Source organism: Melospiza georgiana, chromosome 20 (assembly GCF_028018845.1).
Source record: "Melospiza georgiana isolate bMelGeo1 chromosome 20, bMelGeo1.pri, whole genome shotgun sequence".
NCBI lineage: Eukaryota > Metazoa > Chordata > Aves > Passeriformes > Passerellidae > Melospiza > Melospiza georgiana.
In genome coordinates, this window is record NC_080449.1 from 12,907,854 (window position 1) to 12,929,779 (window position 21,926).

Below are 21,926 nucleotides of genomic sequence, written 5' to 3' on the forward strand. Positions count from 1 at the left end.
TCCAACTTTCAGAGCAAAACAAAAAATCCAGCCAGATGGTGGCAGTCCATCCTTGCCATTCCAAGGCTGGTCTGTTGAGGAGGACACCCTGCTTCGTTCCTTCAGCAGCATTTGCGTTTTATGTTCTGCTGCTGACATCAGTAGGGGTGATGCTGCTCTCAGCAAGTGTAGGTACGCTCCTTCTCACCCTCGACGTTGAATTTAACAAGAGCATCCCCCCTAGAGTGCAGCTGTAGGCCATGGTTATCTTGACTGGCAGTGGGATTTGGCGGGACTGGAGCTGTGTGGGTTAGTCCCTGAGTCCCTGTTGGTGTCAGAGTACCTATTCCAGCAAAACCTCCCTTCAAATCCCCTTCTTATAATGGTCTGAAATTTCAAGTAATGCAGAATGGGGTAAACAAGACCTGACTATTAGGAGTGGGATAAACATACTGTTGCACTGGTATCCTGGCCACTGAGATGATGAGGTGTCCGGAGCATCTCTGCTATGGAGCCAGGCTGGGAGAGCTGGGGGTGCTCATCTGGGGAAGAGAAGGGTCTGGGGAGACCTCAGAGCCCCTTCCAGCACCTAAAGGGGCTCCAGGAGAGCTGGAGAGGGACTTTTACCAGGGGCCTGGAATGCTTCCCAGTGCCAGAGGGCAGGGTTAGGTGGGATATTGGGAAGGCATTGTTCCCTGGGAGGGTGGCGAGGCCCTGGCACAGGGTGCCCAGAGCAGCTGCGGCTGCCCCATCCCTCCAGTGACCAAGGCCAGGCTGGACTGGGCTTGGAGCAACCTGGTCCAGTGGAAGGTGTCTCTGCCCGTGGCAGGGACGTGGAATGAGATGAGCTTTTAAATCCCTTCCCAAAATCATTCTGATTCTGTGAGTGTTCTGAAATACCTGAATTTCTCTCAACATAGCTGGCACATCTGAATTCAGCATCAAGGGAAAAACAGACCCAGAGATTGGATACTTGTTTAAAAAGTGCTACAAAATGCCACTTTCAGCAAAGCAGAAAACAGAAGGCAAAGATTTTGTGAAAAAGTTTTATTAAGATGGCTACAGGGAAAACTTGGTTTATGTTAAAAAGAACCAGTTCTGTTCACCTGATCTTTGTGTACATGCAGACGCAGGCCTCATTGCTTAACTTTTCATAATGCAGACTTCTTGAAAACAGGTTGAGGGAAAGGTAGAATAGCCAATGAATATGGCATATGGAATTTATACTCTTCCAGCAATAATCATGCAGAGAAAATGAATCCAAATCCCATGGATGTTACATTTCATGAGCTATATGAAATAGCATAGTACATTTGTATTGTGCATGGGTTTAGGAAAAATTTAAATTTAATATTATGTCAAAAGTCAGTTGAATTATAGACAGAAACATTTCATTAAAATTTAGGGAAATTATATGGCTGATGCCATTGTCTAAAGTAACATTCCTTGTCTATGCATTCTTTTCCACCAGAGGGTGCTGGCTTATTTTTAAAAATATATTATGTAGGGGTCATTTAAGGCACTGTACATAGCAGAAGCCTAAAATAGGAACAAAAAAAGAAGTTTCCAGTCCTCATTATGACCCCTCAAGAGGAGCAGGTGCTGGGTGATTCCGTTGTTAGCAGAGCAGTGTTTATACCCAGGATTTCAGAGGCTGTCCTGCTGTGCTACATGAGACCTACCTGGGCAGCGGACACCACCATTTTACAGTACTTTAAGCGTCAGTTTAGTGACTGTCAGAATCTCATAATCATTTGGATAAGAAGTTAACTGGTTTTCAGATAGTTTTTTTCCAGATTCCTGTAAAAATACTAGTAACTAATGTATATTTTCCAAAGTCTGTAGCACATGGATTGCTGTTTTAATGTTCTGGCACAGTGATACAGGACAGAGAAGAAAATATTTTGCCAGACAGTTCTGTACTTTTGCTCTAGTGGGAACTGATTCTATACATATTAGAGGAAAGTGTGTTGCTTGGCAGTACACCAATAGGATAGACTCAAATAAGAATTAAATGTTTGGAGATTCATATGAAATTAATTTTCTTTAGCCTTTCTGAGGGGCAGGGAAGTGTAGAGAGAATACCTTCTGTGTAGTGCCTTTGGCTTTGATATAGTTATTGGTGTTGTGATCATCAGGACTCATAATATCTCAAATCTATGTTTAAAGATATTTTTACAATTTATTCTCAAATTGAATTTTTCTGCTCTGAAAAGCACTCTCATAGACATTTAGTCGTGATATATGAAGATGTTTAAACTGCTCTGAGTTTGATAGGTAATGAAAACCTTTGGTAACCAGTAAAATTGGGAAGACACCTTATAAATGTACTCGGGGCATCATGCAGTATCTCAAAGCTTCCTCTGCATACCCTCACTAGGCTTTTGTTCTCTAACATGCAAACCTGCAGGCCAGTCCGATGGGCTGAGTGGAATCCTGCATGTACCTGCCAGTCCACAGAGCCAATGTTTTCCTGTAGCTATGCCTACACACACTGAGGCTGAGCATTGCTTTTATAGAAGCTGTAAATCAGAGAAAGGTGCACCATCTTTTTGCCTCTTTGCTTCAAGTACCACTCTCAGTTACCAAGAAGCCCACAAAGCTCTATTTTATTGCCTTGGAAGAACACACAAGGTCACTGCGTGACCCGCAGCATCATCACCCGGACCTGAACCTGACCCCGGATTTAGTTTGGAGGTTCCGAGAGGTTCGTCGATGCACCGGGAAGGGAGAGGCGCAGCCCATGCTGCGGCGAGGGGACGCGAACGACCGGCACTTCACTGACTCTTCTCCGGGAGCGACCCGACCCGCTGCTCGGGGCCGGGCCGCGACCGGGAGGGACGCTCGGGCTGTTCGGAAGCCCTGCCCGCACCCCCGGGCTCGCCCCCTGCCCGCACGCCCGGGTTCTCCCCTGACCGCACCCCCGGCCTCGCCCCCTGCCCGCATCCCCGGGCTCGCCCCCTGCCCGCACCCCCGGGCTCACCCCCTGCCTGGACCCCCGGGTTCTCCCGTGCCCGCACCCCCAGGTTCTCCCCTGCCTGGACCCCCGGGCTCGCCCCCTGCCCGCACCCCCGGGTTCTCCCGTGCCCGCACCCCCAGGTTCTCCCCTGCCCGGAGCCCCGGGCTCGCCCCCTGCTCGCACCCCCGGGCTCGCCCCCTGCCCGCACCCCCGGCTCCCGCCGCTCTCACGGAGCCGCCTGCCCAGCCGCGCTGAGACCGCCAGGGGGCGCGGGCGGGGCGGGCGCGGCCAAGGACGGCGCCGCAGCACCTGCGCTCGCGCGCTCCCGCCCCGCCCGGGCCCATTGGTGCGCGCTCCCGCGCGGGGAGCCGGTTGGCTGTCGCGCGCGTCAGTCCGCGCGCCCCCGCCCCGCCCCGCGGTCCCCAGCCGGGCCGGGCCTCGTCCCCGGCGGCGCTGAGGGTGCCTCCCTCTCACCGAGGGAGCTCGTGGGCGTTGCTGGAGGCATCAAGTCCCGAACAGGTGAGTTGCGGACAAGCTCCGTGTGCCCGGCAGAAAAGGTGAGACAGGCCGCACAGCCCCTCGTCCCTCTGCCTTCTGCCGGCCCCGCTCCGGGCGTGTGTTGCGGGCGGAGCTCTGCGGCGACAGGCCCAGACGGGCGCTCACCCTCCAGAGGCGCCGCTAGCGGGAGGCCGGCGGCTCCCGGCTCCCCGGGGGCGGCGCGGGGCGCTGCCGCATCGTCGCCCACCTTGGCGGGTCCGGGCGCCTCCCGCGCGGGGCGCGGCAGGTGCGCGGGAGGCGGGGTGGGCGCTGGCGGGGCCGGGCGGCGCTTCCCCGTCCTGCGAGCGCCCGACCGGCCCCGCGGCCTCGCTCGGAAAGGGCCCCTGCCCCTCCCCGCCCGGCGATGTCGCTCCGGCGCGGGGCCGGTGGTCCCCACGGCCCTACCCGCCGGCGGGGCTCCGGGGCCGGCCCGGTGCGGTGAGGCGCGGCGGGCACGTGCAGTCGGTGCTGCGCGGCGCGAGTCCGGGCGGACAGCGGGAGCAGCCTTGGTGCGGATGTGGGGTCTGGGGGGAACAGATGGAAAACACCCAGGCTTGGCTACGTCCTCCTGTGTCTTTAGGAATAAATTTGAAAACTATTGGCATATCATGTGGATGAAACCGTGCGGATCTTGTTAAGAGCCTTTACTGCGATCTGTTTTCAATTCACTTCAGATAGTTTTTGGTCTAGCTTCTGCAGGCTTATGTCAGCCTGGGGCTTTGGCATGTAGTGGATGGAGGAATGGATGTTGAAATTTTTGGTTGTAGAAGTACATCATGCCTTTTGTCTGTGGTTTGTTGTTCTGAATCCAACTAAATGGAGCATATGTATTCTTGTCATACTAATTATTGAAAAAATTGAAACGCGTTGGTGTCTCTGAAATACAAAAGAATATTTCTTGCCTCAGAAACCTTATCTATGAATGTTGCAATTTGTCTTTTATGTATAGCTTTGATAGTCAGATATTTTTTCACTTGTTGAATATTCATGCCATGCCTGGTAGATATGCTTCATGTCTCAGAAGGACAGGAAGCTGTTGTAAAGGGCAGACCTACACACACTTGTTTGTTCGTTTTCTGTGTTGCCTATTCTGCATGATGTAGCACCAGTTTGAAGAAAAATGAGTACAAAACACTTTCAAACCAAGTTATTTTATTCGTTTTTCTGTTTATTTGCCTTATTTTAGTGAAGACATCTAGAAGTTCATGTGCATAGGAATTACAAGGTTTGCCCTTTATTAAAATGCCACATGATGCAGGGCAGACAACAGGCGTCATGTCTGTAATTTCACTGAAATACTTAAATGGTTGCTAACCCATTTTTAACTTGTCATTTTGATTATTCTCTGAACTAGGATCATTTGCTCATGCAAGGAGTGCCTACTGGATGAGTTTTGGGTGTGTCAAAAGAATACTGCTTTTCTAGCAAAAGATAGTTTGCTTTGATGCCAGTAGGAATTGTGTATAGTTATAGTCAAGAAGAGAGACTTTTTTTAAGGGAGAGGTTCTCTAGTGATAGAACAAAAATAAAAACTGTAGTAGAGGCACAGTAGCACCAATTGACCTGCCGTTATTTTTACCTTTATCAAAGCAACATGGGCTTTAATGAGATTTTCATGTCAGTCTATATAAAAGAAGCTGTCTTTGAGATTATTTTCTTCTCATTTGATGTGTAATTTTATTAAACATTAGGTTTTATAAAAGTTGGTATAAGGCAAAAGAGGAGAAAAGGGAAGGGCTATGCCTAAAGTAAATATCCCCAAAATGAGTTACCTAAGCAGTATTTTTCTCAGGTTTGTAGCTGATCATGTTTGTTGGAAGAGCTTTGGCTTTATTTGCTGATACAGAGATAAAAGAATTACTGTATTTGGATTTGTGTCTGTTTTGCTTTGTTTAGTTAAGCCTTGAGGAAAATGGTGTGAGGATGAGTAGCATTTACAATTCATAAAGCACCTTAAAAGAAGTGAGTGAAACCAATGTGTGTTGGCTTGGACCTTGTGTTGATTGACAGAGTGAGGGGGAGTTACAAGCACATATTTGGAGTATATGTAGCTATGAAACTTATAATACATTGCTCTTCTCTCTGTGATGTATATGTAGTTCTTTTAAGTTTGGGAATTTGTCAAGTAGCAGTGAAACTAGAATGGGGAACTAACAATGGAAGTTGTGAGGGAGACGTAAGAATAAAAATACTAGAGCACATGTTTCAGGTGAGGAGTGCACAGTTTGAGAATAATTGAGTTGTAAAATAAATGAAACCGTAATCCCGTTTCCTGGCATTTACAGGAATGTTATGCTTTTAAACAAGAGATAAAACTGCTGAAAAACCAGAGCTAGACCCAGCAACGAACTAATGGAGATGTGCAGCAAGATGGGTTGAGAGCACGGCTGCCTTATTCCACTGTAAGTATGCAATTGTATTTAAAGTTACAGGTATTTCGTATTTTCACCTATATTTGATAACCAGAGATTACAGAAGCATCTGTCAGTTCTCTTCTGTTTAGAGAACTTGAGTTGTAGTAGTATTTTACTATAATTTGCAGATATATGTTTCTTTTCCTGCAACTGAAGATTTTTTCCTTTCATGAAAATTCCCTTAAAGTAAAACTTCCCTAAACATATATCTTGGTCTTCTAAGATATTCAAGTTTGCAGACTTGCTTGAAGGGTAATGACTTTTGAAGGAGAACTTCTGCTGGAGAGATTACTGCATTTCTGTCTTGATATAGAACCTTGATGTAAAGATTTCCAGACACAGTTAAATTCCAGTCTATGCAAAGTTCTCCAAATGGTTTCTAATAATTAGAAACCCATACTGTATTTCTTGTCTTAATTTGTCTAGGTAACCAGATGGAGATCTGTCTACTATCTTTACTTAATAGAATTCACTTTATTGTACTTTTTTGGCTTATACAAGTAATTTTGATCATACTATTACTTTACTTCCTGATGCAGTAAGTAATGGTGCAGATAGAAGAATGGAGAGAAGAAAACACTTAAAAGTAAATTTGTAAATGTAATAAATGTTCATTAGAATGAGCTCAGTAATCGGTGAATATAGTAAAGATGTGGGGCGTAATCAGAATAGCATTGGACATTCAAGCCAGCATTGTCAGCTTCCTACTCTTTCATGGTTTTAGCAACTGAGGATTGTGTGAGATATTTCAAATAACTTTTGACAGCCTTTTGCTATGAAATTTTGCACACATCTTTTAAACTGGAAAACTGAGACATTGCATTCCTTATAATTTTGAAAAATAAGACAACCTTATTTTTATTCCACTTGTAGAATGTTAGCTTACCTTTTTGGTGTAGTGACTGCCACATATGTCTTTGTATCCAGGTTGCCCTATGACAGTTAATTTGAAAAGCTGGAATTTTAATTGGAGGGCAGCTTAGTGACAACAAAGGGACCAATGGCTGTCTAGTGTAACATGTGACAAATCAAATAAAGCATGTCATAAATGCATGACTTGCGCATTAGGTGTTGTTTTTAATGTACTGTTAGATATAATTCAGATCAGTTGTGTATTAAAAGCCAAGAGTTTAGGACTTGGATTCTGAAGTTGTTTCTTAAACTCATCACAGCAGCTGCTTCTCTGCTCACAGTCAAACTCGTTTGAGTATGTGCGCTGGAGGGGTGGAAGTAGGAGAGTTGAGAGAATTTTAGAAAGGGAAATCAACTTTGAATATACTTTTTCCAGAATTAGAATTGATCCATTGGCAGCTATTGGGAAATGATGCAAGATTCAGGTTTTTTCAGCCTGTTTACTCAGGGACGATGCATGTTATTGAGGCATAGTTATTTACTTGAGTGATCTCAGTTTATGGTCAGCTGAATTAATCCACAGCCCCATTTTATTTCTGTTACATTTTCATTAGTCATCATTAAATACAGTAAGAAGTTTCTCAGAAAAAGGTGTGCATGAAACTGCTAAATTGTTCATAGTGTATTTTATCTATAGGTGGTAGTGTTGCCTAAAGCACAGTGAAATATATTAGGGTCTCCCTGGTGAAATGGATACTGAAAATACACAAGTGTTTGCTTTGGAAGATCTTTAAAAAGCTATCACATTTCTATGACTAATATTCTGTAGCCTAATTGCTTTGTTCTTAATGAACTGTTAGTAGGCAATTATTTAAATCCAGGCTTTCAAATACACTAGAATTTCTCATGTTGTCCAAATGTCCACCAAGATTTATTGTTTAATTACTTCAAAAGGTCCTTTTGAAATTAAGATATTTTTCATATAAGGCATTATGGTTACTTCGTTGGTTCTAACCATGTTTATCAGTGCCCAGGTAGGGTGCTAGTGCACTTTGATTGCTCTCACTGAACCAGTTGTCCAGCTAATTTAAGCTTAAGAAAGAATATTTATCTTTTGTTAGAATGCTGAAGTATATTTTCTTAAAAGCATGTTGCAGCTCTCAGTTCTCGATTCAGTGTTATTAGGAAGACCATAATCAACTAATGAAAGTAGTAAGTAAACAGTTATTGAAATCAACTCAGCCAGTTGACTTGTGGAGTCTGGAATGGCTGAATTAGGGGTAGTAAAAGCATATGTAGCTCAGTATTTTTCCCTTCAGTGAAAAAAAATCAATAAGAACAGTGGTCATCAGTGGTTGCTGACATGGTGATCTTTGTATTTGCTGAAAGCAATGTGAACAATCAGTGACTTCCTCAGATTGCTCTGCTAGCATTCAGAAATTAGAGCACTTTAGTGGACTTTGTTGTGAACAAAGTCCACAAATTAGTGGACTTGGTTGGCCAGAAGTGGTTTTCTGTGCTTAAGTGTCTCAGTGACTTTCTTGTGAGTTTGGTAACTAGTACTGCGACTGAACTTATGGGCACTTTGACTGCATTACATGCATGTTACTAACAGCAATATAAAATTTGCATTTTGCTTTCGAAGAATGTTGCTTCTGTAGCATAGATAACAAGATTCGACAAATGATGGTAAAATAATGGCTCTAAGGTTTGCTTCTGTGCTTGGTTTTGATGGTGGTATTTTTGGGGTTTTTTCCAGTTGTTTTTGCACTGTCTTCAGTTTTGCTTCAGAGAGTGCTCTGTACCTAAATGGGTTTGTCAAATTGGCAAAGAAGAACAGACAAACTCCGGTGTCTGTTGCATCCTGATTTATCCACTTTGCTTCGGACTGCCTATGAAGGAGATCTACTGCAATGTGCCTGTGAACCTTCCGTGCAAACAGATAAGGTGTTTCCTTAGTTTTGATTTTTAGCACTGTTTGTGAAATGCATCATTTTAGTGATTAACCTGAGCAAGTTGAAAGAAATTGTATGAATCAAAAGCTGTGAAAAGAAGTTGTATGTCATTTAAGTGGCTTCTTACATTTTCTTGCCAACATTTTGGGCCTCTGATAATTTCTGGGATTTGAGAAATTTCTTTTTAATCTAGTTGGGGTGAAATATGGCAAGTACAGGGGAATATTATTTTTAACATCTTTATGTTGTTTGACAGCCTCTTCATACCATGGGCATAGTATTAGCTCCTGTGTTACTTTGTATGCAAAGTTATGCATTCTGCAGGTGGGGAAACACTTCAAATGATCAAGTGGACTTGACTAAAAAGGATAATTGCTTCCTATGACTTTCATAAAGGTAGCAAAACAAGTGTAGAGAGGCATTTTTTCATAGACGTGAATCTTGAAGAAGTCTTTGGACGTATGAAAAAGCAGTGCATTTAAAATGCTTGTGTTATATTTGGAACATTTTGGGGGGAGGGGGTAAGGCGAGGGGAATCTGTTTTGATCATGTCTAGAATGAAAGTTTCTAGCCTTGCAAGATTTGTGTATGTGCTGAATGTTGAAAGGCAAAAGTATATTAGTGCTTTTGGGTTTAGGTATTAAAACATTTTTGTCTCAGTTTGATATAATGAACATTGAAACTTGTGTAAAACTGAACTTGGGCATGATAAAAGTTCACATATGGGATTTTTCTTTCCCCTTTCACATTGTAATTGATTCCTCATGCCCTGGAGAACGTATTCAGAAAGGCAGGGATGGAGGCCAGAAGAATATTTTTGTGGCCTTAATTTAAATGCCACATGTTAAAGAAATTACATCTACATAATTACTTTCCACTTCAAGATTGTAAGGACTGTTAAGAAGAGCAACTCCAGACCTAGAAATACTTAGCAGTCTGTTAGTGCTCAAAATGAGTTAAACTTATCAGGAGAAAATATAAAGGAAATTGACTTTTGCTTTGTTTAGCAGAGAAGATCTTGGCATTATTTGAAGCAAAATTAGTTACTTGTTTCATGCAAGATCCTGGGGAGAATTGTTTGTTGTTGTAGGAATGAGAAGTGAAGACTTCATCTTTCGAAAGAGAGTAAAATAAGAGGATATTTTTATTCTTAGCTGTTTTATTTTCTGAGGATTTTTCTGTTGGTGTGATCAGTGTTGTGGGAGGGAACGTGAGGACGCAGAGGGAAATGTGGCAGTTTCCCTTGCTGCGCATATGAGCAGCTACAGCTGTTGATGAAAGAGTCCATTTACAGGAATCAGTGGCAGTGCCTGCCATGGGCTCATCCATGTGTGCTGTGGGGAATGATGACACAACCATGCTGTTTGCTCAGTTAAAGAGAATCAGAGCTTGAGCTGACTTGCTAGTTCTGTAAGCAGTTTGTGGTAGCCTGCAGTTTCTGAGACTTTGTCCTGCCTGGGAGGGACTTTTATATAAAACTTAATTCAACATGAATGACAAATTATACAGTTTTTTCCCCCCCCTGCATTTCTGGAGTTGAATGGAGGTAAGGGTAAGGACTTGGCATCGCTTTAGCAATATTCAATTGTACTCCTTCGCTGGTGGTACCTGGAAAAGAAAAGAGCATCTATCTCCTAAGATAAATCTTGTTTCCTAAGTCCTTTGCTCTGAGTAGGAAAATGAAATATCTTGTATTGCTGGGTTATTTTCTGTGTGCATTTTGGGTTTTTTAATAAATTTGATTTATTCCACAAATAATTTGCTTTGCAGGAGTTTCTGTTTTCAACCAGTGCTGGCTGAGCTGAAACTTCCTGCACGGTGTGGAGAGCATGTATAAAAGGAATGACTTCATGGCCAGTGTGATGGTCACCTCTGCCACTCCAGAGGTACAGTTTGTTGGGTTTTATTAGCTCCTGTATCAAAATAGAAATTTTGGCTTGTTTCAGCTTTCACAGAAGTCCTTTCCACTACTAGTCATATACTAGTAGCATTTGTAAGAAAAAGAACCAACATGGCAAGAGAGTAATTATAGAGCACTTCATGGTTTTTGGTGTTCACAGCCATGTTTTTTTATTGTTGTTGTTAATGATTATTCATTTTGTTTAGTTTTAAATGGCACTTTTGACCTGTTACTCTGTAACTTAGAGCAGCCATGTATTGTTGGTGAGTTCAGAGCAATGTAATTTACCATCAAAATGGAGTCGGTAATTTTGAGATTAATTTAATCATTCTGCAGATAAATCTACTATATTTTCTTTTTAGGGTAGTAGCAGCTCAGATTCCCTGGAAGGGCGAAGTTCAGATTATGCCAATAAAAGCTACGATGCAGTTGTATTTGATGTGTTGAAAGTAACTCCTGAGGAGTTTGCTGTAAGTATAAATGTTATTTTTGCATTTAAGCTTGTATAATACTCAGGGTTACAGAGTACATAAAAAAATATATTAAATATTTTTTCTTAAAAAACCCCAGCTTTTAAATAAACCTCCAGTGTTTTTGAAAACAAATTTCTGACTTTATCAACTTCAATAAAATAATCCTGTCTTGGGATTTAATCATGTAGTGCTGACCTGACACAGCGTATTTGTTTTACTTTGCATTTTTTTAAGTCTTTAAGGGACCCTAGCATAGGCTAGTTCTGCTTAGTAAGAAGTATGTGTATGGATTGTAGTTACTGAAGGGCAGATAGAAATACGTCATTGTTAGCTCTTCATATTACACGATGTAAAATTCTGTCTTCATTTCAGAGCCAGATAACATTGATGGATATGCCAGTATTTAAAGCTATACAGCCTGAGGTAGGTTTTCTTGAAACATCTTGGGAAATCAATGCCTGAGAAAATGTGATGATTCAAAGAATGCTTTTTTTGTTCAAAAATGCTCACTTTCTTGCGCTGCACTAATGTTTTTCTAGGTATATTCCCTGTTAGTACTGTGAATCTTTAATCCAGCATGAGTTACTTTGGTTTGTCATCTGTTGCCAAAGGGGATAATTATGCTTTTCTGGAAGTCTTCTTGTCTTGCTTTGAGTGGAGTGTTTCTTCAGGATAAGTTTATCAAGTGTAAAAATTCTCAATTCTCCCTTCTGCTGCTGTTTTTCAATTCATATCTGATTTCAGACTTTTGATTCCTGCCTCTGACCATAATCTCAATTTTAGACTGCATCAACTGCTTTATAAGCTTCTTAATTTTAAGATTCAGAATAATAAATGCTGGGATTAAATTAGCTCAAACCCTTAAAAGTTACTCTTTTAAGATTTTAACCTTTTTAAAAAGATGCATAAGGGAACCTGAGGCCTGTTGAGGAAAAGCAGTCAAAGTTAACCAAGACGTTTGAAAATCAGTAGTAAGAACTTGAGAAATGAAGAATAAAAGTAGGTGTCAGAATATGACAAATTTGCGTAAAATATGATAAATTTATTTACTGCAAAAGGTACGAGAATCACGTGACTTCTGCTTCAGATGTTTTGACTATAAGACCATGTGTCCATTGTGGCTTGTTGTCTTCTTGTTCTAAGGTTGGAATATCATGGTTTTATGAAGGGCAGCCTGTGCGCCCCCATAATGTCAGCAGAACTGAATTTCTGAAAACATCAGTAGGGGCAGTCAAGTTTACAAGGTTTTTAGTGGAAGGTCCAGCCACCTAATCAGGTCACTAACAAAACAAGTCATCATTTATTACAGTAGTTCAGAGAGATTAGCAGATTTCTATTTTGAGAAAATATAGGAAGGAAATAAAAAATTTGTCTATCTGTTGTCTGTCCTTCCTGTCAGATAATTCCTTTTTTTCCCCCAAGAACACCAAGAGAGTTATGTAGCTGAAAACGCTTTCATGCTTCTGCAATTACATGTGTGCTCCAGGCTGCTGGGGAGAATTTTCTTTCCTGTGGGGAAGAAAATGGCAAACAAATAATGCAATAAGAAATTAACAATGCCCATAAAAAAATCAGAAAAATCTGCTAGCAAAAAATTTTCAATATGTACAAATTGATACATAGATACTTTTCTACGAGGAAGTTTTGTTTCTACAAATATCAGGACAAAACAGTTTTTTTTTTTTAATTCTAACTACCTTTGCCAAAAGCAGAGATAGTGTCATACTCTGAGGAGATGAACAAACTGAAAAACAAAATACATAGCTATAGATGTTCATTGTTAAAGCAAATTTTGAATTTACTTTAGTTGCTATGAAACATGTGCCATAGAATTTTATAGCAAAAAATATCCCAAAACAATTGATTTGCCTTTCTTCTTTTCCTTTGTAATTGCTTCATTTTGCCTTTTGGAAATGAAATTCCCTAAAGTGCTACTCTGGCAAGTAGGTATAACTCACTGAAGAGTGATCAGAAGGAAAACTATTGTATTTCTAGCTTCTGCTAGAATATAGATCTTTGAATATGTAGCAGTTACCATGAACTATTAGTTGTTAATTATGCTTTCTGATTTTCATTTTATTGGAATCATCAATATAGTTTGTTTGCCAAAAAGAAACAGCTGTTTCTCTCCTGAATTCTGCCAACTGTAGGACTATGTTTTAAATCAAGAAATAGTCTGTGTATTTGTCATGAAACTCTCCCTTGCTATTAGGTAAGTTATTAGACTAAGAAAGTTAACATTTTCTCGTTGAAATTTAAGGTTTTATTATTTTAACATGGCCTTATGCATGGATGGAAATACCTACAATTTTAGAGTTTTGGTTGAAAAGTCTTATCTCAAACATACAAACATCCTTTAAGTGTGGTATTTGCTGAGGCTTTTTCCTGCTCTTCAACAGCTATTACTAAGAAACACATCTGCATTTTACTTTGCAGAGTTTAGAAAAAGGATGAGTAGTTAACAATTCTTTGTTCTCCAGCAGAAATAATTATGCTTACATTTTAGATTTCTATGTGACTTCATTTAGATTTTTTTCCAAGTCCTGAAATTGTAATCTCCACCACAAATTTCAGGGTTTTGCACACTTGATGGGAATGTTTCCTCTGACTGTGCTCACTGAGAAAACTGCCAGCATCCCTCCATACAAAAAAAAAGAAGACAAAGTGTAATTCTCAAACACACAGGGGCATTTTGAATCACTCTCTTTTATCAACCTTCCTATTCAGTCTGAATTTAAATCTAGTCAAATGATTTTGCCATACACAGGATTTTCCCTCTTGCAATTGCTTAATATCCTTAGGTTACTGGTCTCTTCCACTTTTCTAACAAAGGTAAATTTTGCTGTCTCTTGTAGAATATCTGAGGTTTTTTTCCACATAAATATATGATTTTTAGTATCATATGACCAGACATGGACTTTTCATGTGGAGAATCTGTGTCCTGACAGATGCAAATTGGCATTTTTATCTGCAGAAGTTTTAAGTGCTGGAGATGGGGATTCAAAATGTGTTTGGAGCTGGAAATGCTTTTCCTGCTGCTCACACAAGCATGTACCGATCTCTAGAGTGTGTTCCATTTATCAGCATTACAAAGAGGCAGAATTCTCTTTGGCTGACTCTGCCTTTTCATATGAAGGTGTCTAAAATTAGTAGTGTACATTTGGAAAGTTGAACAACATTTTGATTGAAATTGAGACTTGTGGTTCTAAAAAACAGAAGAGTGATTTAGAATTAGTGTTAAGGAGAACTCATTTCTGTTTTTAAGGCAATTTTTAAATGTGTTTCCTAGGAACTAGCCAGCTGTGGATGGAATAAGAAAGAAAAACACACCCTTGCTCCAAATATTGTTGCCTTTACTAGGAGATTTAACCAGGTATATAATTTGATTACTGTGATGAACAGGTACTGTTTGACAGTTGTCTTTGAGTATAAAGTTAAACGGAACTACTCATGTGAATTAAAACCTGTTTTTCCAAACGAGGATTAAGATTTTTAAATTACAACTCCTGTTTTCAATTGCTTTGTCCACATTTTCATGTTGTTCCTCTAGACCACTTGTTCCTAATTATTAGTTCCTGATTTGTTTTGCTGTGGTGCAACATTAGCAATATTTTTTTTTTCTGGGTCTCACTTGCGCATTCAGTTATCTTGGTGTTGTCTCACTTCTCTACCTATGCTGGTAATGCTTCAGGGCAATTGCAGTGATACAGATGAGAATTCATGGGATCAGAAATCTTTTCTTTCCTTACCCTGTTTTCTTCCTGGAGCATTGTGAGAGTTTGCAAATATTTCATCTAATAGGCTAATAAAGTCCATTTTTTTGGTAATAAATTAAAGTTGTATGTGTTTACCTTATAGGTCAGTTTTTGGGTTGTACGAGAAATATTAACAGCACAGACCTTAAAAATAAGGGCCGAAATACTGAGCCACTTTGTGAAAATAGCTAAAGTAAGTGCAGATTTCTTACACTATCATTCAAAACCTTAATTCCTTTGTGTTTGTTTCTGCACTGCTCCTGTGAGCCCTTGTTGGATTGCAGAGGGTAACAATTCTTCTTTTAGCACATCTGTTATGTTGTACTACATGATTAAGATAAAGGAAAGGAACAAGAACTGTTCTTTTCTATTTGGTTAGATGAACCTACCCAGTTCGGTGTGACTCATCTTGTACCTCTACCTACCAAGTTTAAAAGTGATTTGAGTTGTTGGTGGCTAATTGTGTGTTGACAACATCAAATGTGGTTGTAAATGTTTCTGGTTTTTGTTGCGCACCGTTTTAAAACTTAACTTTTATGAAAAGAAATTCCTTGCTTCTAAAATAGCTATTGTGAGACTTGTATTCCTGCTTGCAATATGTAGTTGCTGGTATAAAGCACTGCTGTTAAAGCTCTGTTATTTTATTGAGTTTGAGCACTGCATTTTACACTTAACTTTAAAACAAACAAATTTTAAAATATTTATCACTTTCACGACCTGCAGTCATTCTGTTTTATGTGACCCTGAGTGACACAGCACTTGGACCCAAGTCCCAAGTGTGAATTTTGTATGTGTGAAATTGCATATGTGTGTAGGTAATTAAAATAATATTTTCCATGTAGTAGAAAACAAATTTTCTATTGTGCATATTTCCAATCAATGTACTTAGCAGTTTTGTACTTTTAGAAGAAAATTTATCTGAGTAAGTTACTGGAACAAAAAAATAGTCCAAGTAATAGGAGAATGTTCGACTTGGAGGTCCTCGGTTGTTCTTAGAAATAAGAGTTGTGTTGTTTGGGGTTTTTTTTAGCCTGCACGAGGGGGAACACTGCCCTCTTTCCTTCTCTTGCTTTTTTACTTTTCTTGCTTTTCCCTCCATAAAGTCCAGATCTTCCTTAAATGCTTCTGAGCAGTGAGTAAATGGATCAGTCAGGGATGAATCCAGTCTCTTATTAAGCTTCACAAAGAAGCTACATGACACAGTTCTCATTTTTGTATTTTACATTTTTATGCTTGTTGTAGCAAGCATTATCACCTTGACAGTTTTATTCCAAAGTATTGTCTGCCTGAGATCAGTGTGTTTTGAGTAATTGTCAAAACACAGAGTAAATTCAAAATAGATTGAAGTGAGGTAAATTTTTCCTATGCAACAGATTACAAAGGTAAAAGTTGTGTTAATTCTGAGAGCATTGTCAGCATCTTCATTGTCAGCATCTTCATGTAATGTTTTTGCTTGATTAAATATTTGATTTCTAAAATTATATTACTTTTTTCAAGAGCAGTGCATCAAATACTTTTTTCCTTTTTTCTGTTCCTGAAGGAATAGCCTTAGAAAATAACAAACTGAAATCAAGTACTGTTTGTATTCTCGAAACTGAAATGCCTATTATATTGATGGGTATACTTGTAAAATTAGCAACTCTTAAAGTGGTCTTAAGAATCTTGCACATGACAGCATTGGGATAATATTTTGTCTGCAGTCATAGATAATTTGTATTTTATTAATGAAAAAATAATGGTTTATTAATGCAACTTTTATATTAATTAATCCTGCTTCCATTTCCAATATGCTAAAAGCTATTATTCCCTTTTTTCAGAAGCTTCTAGAACTGAACAATCTTCATTCTCTTATGTCTGTGGTGTCAGCACTGCAGAGTGCACCTATCTTCAGGCTGACCAAAACTTGGGCTGTAAGTGTTGCGTTGACCCTTGTCCCTTCTGTCCTGTTTGAATTCTGAGGTTCTTTGGAATTTGTCATATTGTAAAATCTAGAGAAATATGCTTTTATGTTCTTGTTTTTGTGGTACTGTAGCAGAAGTAGTGGTCTGTTACATGTTTTGTGAAAAACAGAGTTTTGGCTGCATCTATTTTCCTGTAAATTTCCTGTTTCCCTGTGTGTTCTAGAAGCCGCTGGTTGTATGCTCAAGAAAACTTCTGTTGATAAGTAATCTTAGAACACCCTTGTACAGAACGTGTATCAGTGTCCCCTTATAAAACATAGCATATCATTTAATACATTACCTAAAAGAAAGGAGAAAGGCATGTTACAAATATACAAGCATTGATGTTGTGATTATTGTGTGATGCATTTCAGTTTTTATTTATGTTAGAAATTAAAAGCATTGATAATTCTATTTTCAGAAATTCCATCTCTGGAAGGTAGAATTTCTTAGCCAAACTTAGAGTAAACTTAAATATTTCTTTAAAGAGGAATACACAACTATAGGTTACTTCTACTCCATGTAATGTTTAACTATACAAAGGTTTGGGTAATTCTCATCCATTCCACACATGATGGATCGATCACATTGACTGTTCAAACCTTATAAGTCTTATAGTTCAGACCTTACGTCTTGGATAGGTTTATCAAGCTTTTAAAATGCTTGCAACTATCTTATGATTTAATTGCTCAGCATGAGGTTATAATCTAATAAAAATGTAAATGCCTGATGTTTTGAGCAGCTCGATGAAACTCAAAATAAATGGGGAGAAGTGGAAATAAATAGGGAAGCTGGAAATAAATAGGGAGAATTGCTCATGTGTGAAATGAAGTATGTGACTAATTTGACTTAGACCTAAAGAGGTGCCAGGCTCTTTGTAGGCAGAGTAGTTCAGAAATACAATACATTGCGGTGGCAGGGCCTTAAGCAATTCTCAGTGCTGCTAAAAAAAGCCAGCAAAATTATTTTGATATATTCATTTCTATCCTTTCTGTTATTTTTTTATTAACTAGACTTAAAAGCTAGGCAGTACAAGAACTGGAATTTTCCAGAGGAAAAGGTGTATGAAAGAATGTGCTATGGAGCAGCTGTCTGTTGTCAGAAAGGACACGTGCAAGAAGCTGGTGTACAGTGCCATAATTCTCCACTCACTCCTAACTCAATTGGCTTTTAAGACCATTTTAAAAATATTGCTGGGGTTTCTTAAAACAGCTGAAACAGAAAATGTGTTCTTATAGCTACAGTTGTGTATTTTGTTTGCTTTTCAGCACCCTATGACTAGGATTTTTGCATTCTTAAATGTTTTTTCTAGATTTCTGCAATAAGTCTTATAAATTGAAAAGATGGATTTAATAGCACAATAATTTATTTTCCATATACTTTTTTTTCTGAAAAGTTTTGTCATACTTTTATTAAGGTACTGTTGAAATGGCACAGTTTGCATTTATTTAGAGGATTTTCCATTGCTCTTTGTACTCTTAAGTTTAGAGGATTTTTAGCATCTCTGCTAAGTTATGAGAATGTTGGTGACTGTATTATAACATACTTTTTCCTCTAAAAATGTAATATTGCTGAGGTTATTCAAAACTTACCTAGCGATATGAGAATCACTGACAAATTAGTCAGAAATAGTGGTCATGTTTTTTCATAGCTTAAGACCTACACTAAATGGCCTTTTTTTAAAACAGGTAGCATGTTTTCAAACATTGTGCTGCTTTGGATGATCATGATAAATTTAATCTTAACTAGACTGTGTTCTCCTTTACTCTGGGCAATTCAACAAGTTACTGACTCTTAGTTTTGTGTGGATTTGTCTTTGAAAATTTTATGATCTCCATTTTCACTGTAGCTTTTGAATCGGAAAGACAAGACCACCTTTGAGAAGTTAGACTATTTACTGTCTAAGGAAGATAATTATAAAAGGACACGAGAGTACATCAGAAGCTTAAAAATGGTTCCTACAATTCCATATTTAGGTGAGTGTGAACAATTACCTTATTTATCTGTAGTTCATTGACAGATGCGTGCTAATGTACCATGTTGTGCACCTGAAGAACCCTGTATGTAGAAGAATGGTTCAATACATTTCATATTTGGGAAAATTAGATCAGGTTGAGATTTTTGGGCTATACATATGTTTAGATACTTTTGGAAGGAGTTTTTCTCTCAGGTGCTGAATAAATATACATGTAATTCGATGTGAAAATGTATTAAAAGGGAGACCTGCAATTAAAGTGCTGTCCAGCCTTGATATTGTCTCCTTTTCTTCTGTGATGTGCACGGAGTAGCCATTTGATGAATTGGTTTTTTGGTTGGTATTTCACCTAGAAATATTTCTGCACAAAGGTTATTGTTAATGAAAGTAGTACAATATAATGAGCTATTTTCTGGCTTTATTAGTGATTTAGTCAGATGCTAAACTGCAGCTAAAAAGAATAAATGTTTTTAAATTGATGACCCTGGGTAACAAGAGATCAAAAATTCTGCTTAGCCTTCCTGTGCCACAATTGCTATCTGTATTGCTAACCCCTAATGCCTCAGTAGATTTATCTTCTGTCAACATTTGCACTCTTGCTTTAAGCACACATAAACTTGCATGTGTAACACCCAGCTGGCAGGATTTCTTCAACTCTGTCCAGTACCACATTCTTTTGCTTGAATTGAACATGGTAACTTTTACCTTCACTAGATAAACCCTACCTTGTTCCTTACACAGCTTGAGACTACTCCTGACATTATGGACTTCAGTCATTATCTGTTGCCTTCACAGTAAATCTTCAATTACCTCTCTTCCAAAAGGAAGAGTACTTGGATTTCTTGATCATGTCTTGTACAGATGCCACTTGGCATCCTTGACAACTTGCCTGGGCAGCGTTTCAGTCCTGTATCCTTTTTTTAGGGGAAGAGGGTGCACATGAAGTGTACTGCCTGCAAAATTTAAGATAGAAATGGAGGTTATGTTTTATACAGTTAATTCAGGAAGCTTTTATTTAATAAAACTGACCACCACTCCTAATGGCCATACTTTTAAAACTGTATTGAAAGCTTGGTATCAGTTACTGAAACTGCTTTGTAAATAATTTCAGATTTGAATGAATATTTAGCTTATCAAAAGAGAATATTCAATTGAGACTCGTTTCAGTGAATAAATGTCTTCGCAAGGAAAGACAGCATTACTTACAGAACAGCTTCTTTATTTTGCGTAAATGAACAAGTAGACCAATAGATGACTTTAGGAGTAACTACTGAATATAAAACAACTGAATTGAGAATGACCAGGAGTGAGGATTTGCAGAGTTCTTGGGAATCCTCTTTGATGCTGTAGAGCCTCTTCTCTCACTGCAAGAAATATACTTGGTTGTGCGAGAAGGATTCTTATTTCATTTGTGGAAGCCTGAGATTGTTTGATATGAGCTAGAGGACGTACTGGGAAATTAAAATTGCCACTGAAGTTTTCCAGTTACTCTGGTTTATAGAATTAGCTCACAGTCTTGTGTAAGAATTGTTTTAATACTACCCAGTTATTACAAAATCACTCCAAGCCACTTTTATATAAGATTTAAAATATTTCTGAAATGAACATGTATATTACAAGCCTAATAAAAGACTTGGGTAATGAAAGGAAAAAATCTGCATGTTTCCTTCCTAATCCAACTTGAATCTGAAATTCCTGCTGGTCTTTAGCCAGTCTCCTCGAGACTGAATTCTCCTGCATATGTTGTATCTTATTTCATACACGAGACCCTCTTCCTGCTGATGGCAAAGACTAGGCAGTATTGCTCTTCTTGTAAAGTAAGGCTTTCCCTGCATTCTGAGAGGTGCAGTTGGACATTTTGTGTAACCAGATGAATACAGGAGACAACTACTGTTACGTTTCCAACCTCAGGCTATAATATGAGAGACTAGTATTTACTGTGTTTAAAAGTACCTGTTAAACATCCAACAGTTGTTTTGTTTTCAGACAGGTCTTTCAATTTTTAAAAGGGAGAGAGAAAGAAAGAAAAAAACAAATCATGAGATTGGCAAGGCGATGATGTGAACTGTTGGAAGTGTTTAGCCACAGTGTGATTTATGAAAAAATAGCACTCACATTGTTTTGAAAATTCATGGCTGTAATTGCTTGTTATGGTGTTTTCTTGTCTTCACTGCTGGTGATCTTTTAGATTGCCTCTGTATGTCACAGAACAAACAAAGTTGGGCATGATCTTATAATCTATAGATTTGTTGCACTGTTTGCTTCTTTTCCACTTGGAATGTAACAGTGGGGGTAATTATGATAACTTTGAATGACAATTGAACAGTTTCAGGAAAGAATTTTTTGGAAATGTGTATACAAAAGAATAACTAGTTGTCTTCTCAGGTTACATCAATCTTCTGACAGCCTTTTGTCTAAATGCTATAGGTGGAGCCCCATTGTTTCATTCCTGATACATAGATAATGTAGTAGTTTGACAGCATCTTCTTTACACTTCTGAAAAAGGTAGAGATATTTCAAAAATTCAGAAGAGCAATGTCAGTTTCCTATGGCACAGCTTGAAATGGAGATTTACAGGAGAATTGCAGTTGCTAGTGATCTTCTCTATAGGGCTGCAATTCTCTCTTGCATAAAGTCACCTAATGTGCTTTTGCTAATGATAGGAATGGTATCATTTTCTAATGAAGTGTATGGTATGGAATTTTTAGACTGCAGGGTTGCCAAAGATGTACATTTGGGGAGCAATGAAGTAATGTAATTGAAAGCTTTGGAAATAATTAGGGAAATGGGAAAAACTAAGGCCTTTCACAGTTTGTAGTAATGTCATCTACTACAGTAGGTGGACCTAGTGCACCTGTTGTGTGTGTTTTTTGTTTTTTTTTAAATAAGCATAGTGAAATCTATGGTTCTGCCAATGTACTTGCCAATAACTTCACAGTATAAGTTCCAAATCCCTAATGTTTAATTACTTTTGATGTGCCAGGCTCTGTGTTTAAAATGATTTTATGCAAATATACTAATTTTATGTAAAAAATTTCTAAGTTCTTTTCTCACATATGGTATCTCTAGGTAATCATGGACTGACTTCTTTGCATTATCTTTTTTAATTACATGGATGAGTATCTAGGTAAATGACTCACCTTTTAGGTAAAAGGTTAAGAAATATTATTTTAACAAAAGACTGTCA

General features: G+C 38.9%; 1 protein-coding gene across 2 annotated transcripts in view; it reads left to right on the plus strand.

The window, feature by feature from the left end:
- The first annotated feature begins 3,350 nt into the window (after positions 1–3,350).
- The window catches only part of RALGPS1 (Ral GEF with PH domain and SH3 binding motif 1), a 76,424-nt gene continuing 57,848 nt past the window's right edge, over positions 3,351–21,926 (plus strand). Inside the window, exons 1-10 of one of the 2 annotated variants that reach the window (XM_058037891.1) lie at positions 3,351–3,457; positions 5,761–5,877; positions 8,501–8,688; positions 10,467–10,582; positions 10,959–11,066; positions 11,442–11,492; positions 14,359–14,442; positions 14,928–15,017; positions 16,642–16,734; positions 18,614–18,740. In XM_058037891.1, the coding sequence (XP_057893874.1) occupies positions 10,526–10,582; positions 10,959–11,066; positions 11,442–11,492; positions 14,359–14,442; positions 14,928–15,017; positions 16,642–16,734; positions 18,614–18,740 (610 nt within the window). In that variant the 5' untranslated portion in view covers positions 3,351–3,457; positions 5,761–5,877; positions 8,501–8,688; positions 10,467–10,525. The remainder of the gene's footprint in view (positions 3,458–5,760; positions 5,878–8,500; positions 8,689–10,466; positions 10,583–10,958; positions 11,067–11,441; positions 11,493–14,358; positions 14,443–14,927; positions 15,018–16,641; positions 16,735–18,613; positions 18,741–21,926) is intronic. The other variant, XM_058037892.1, reaches the window with a different exon arrangement.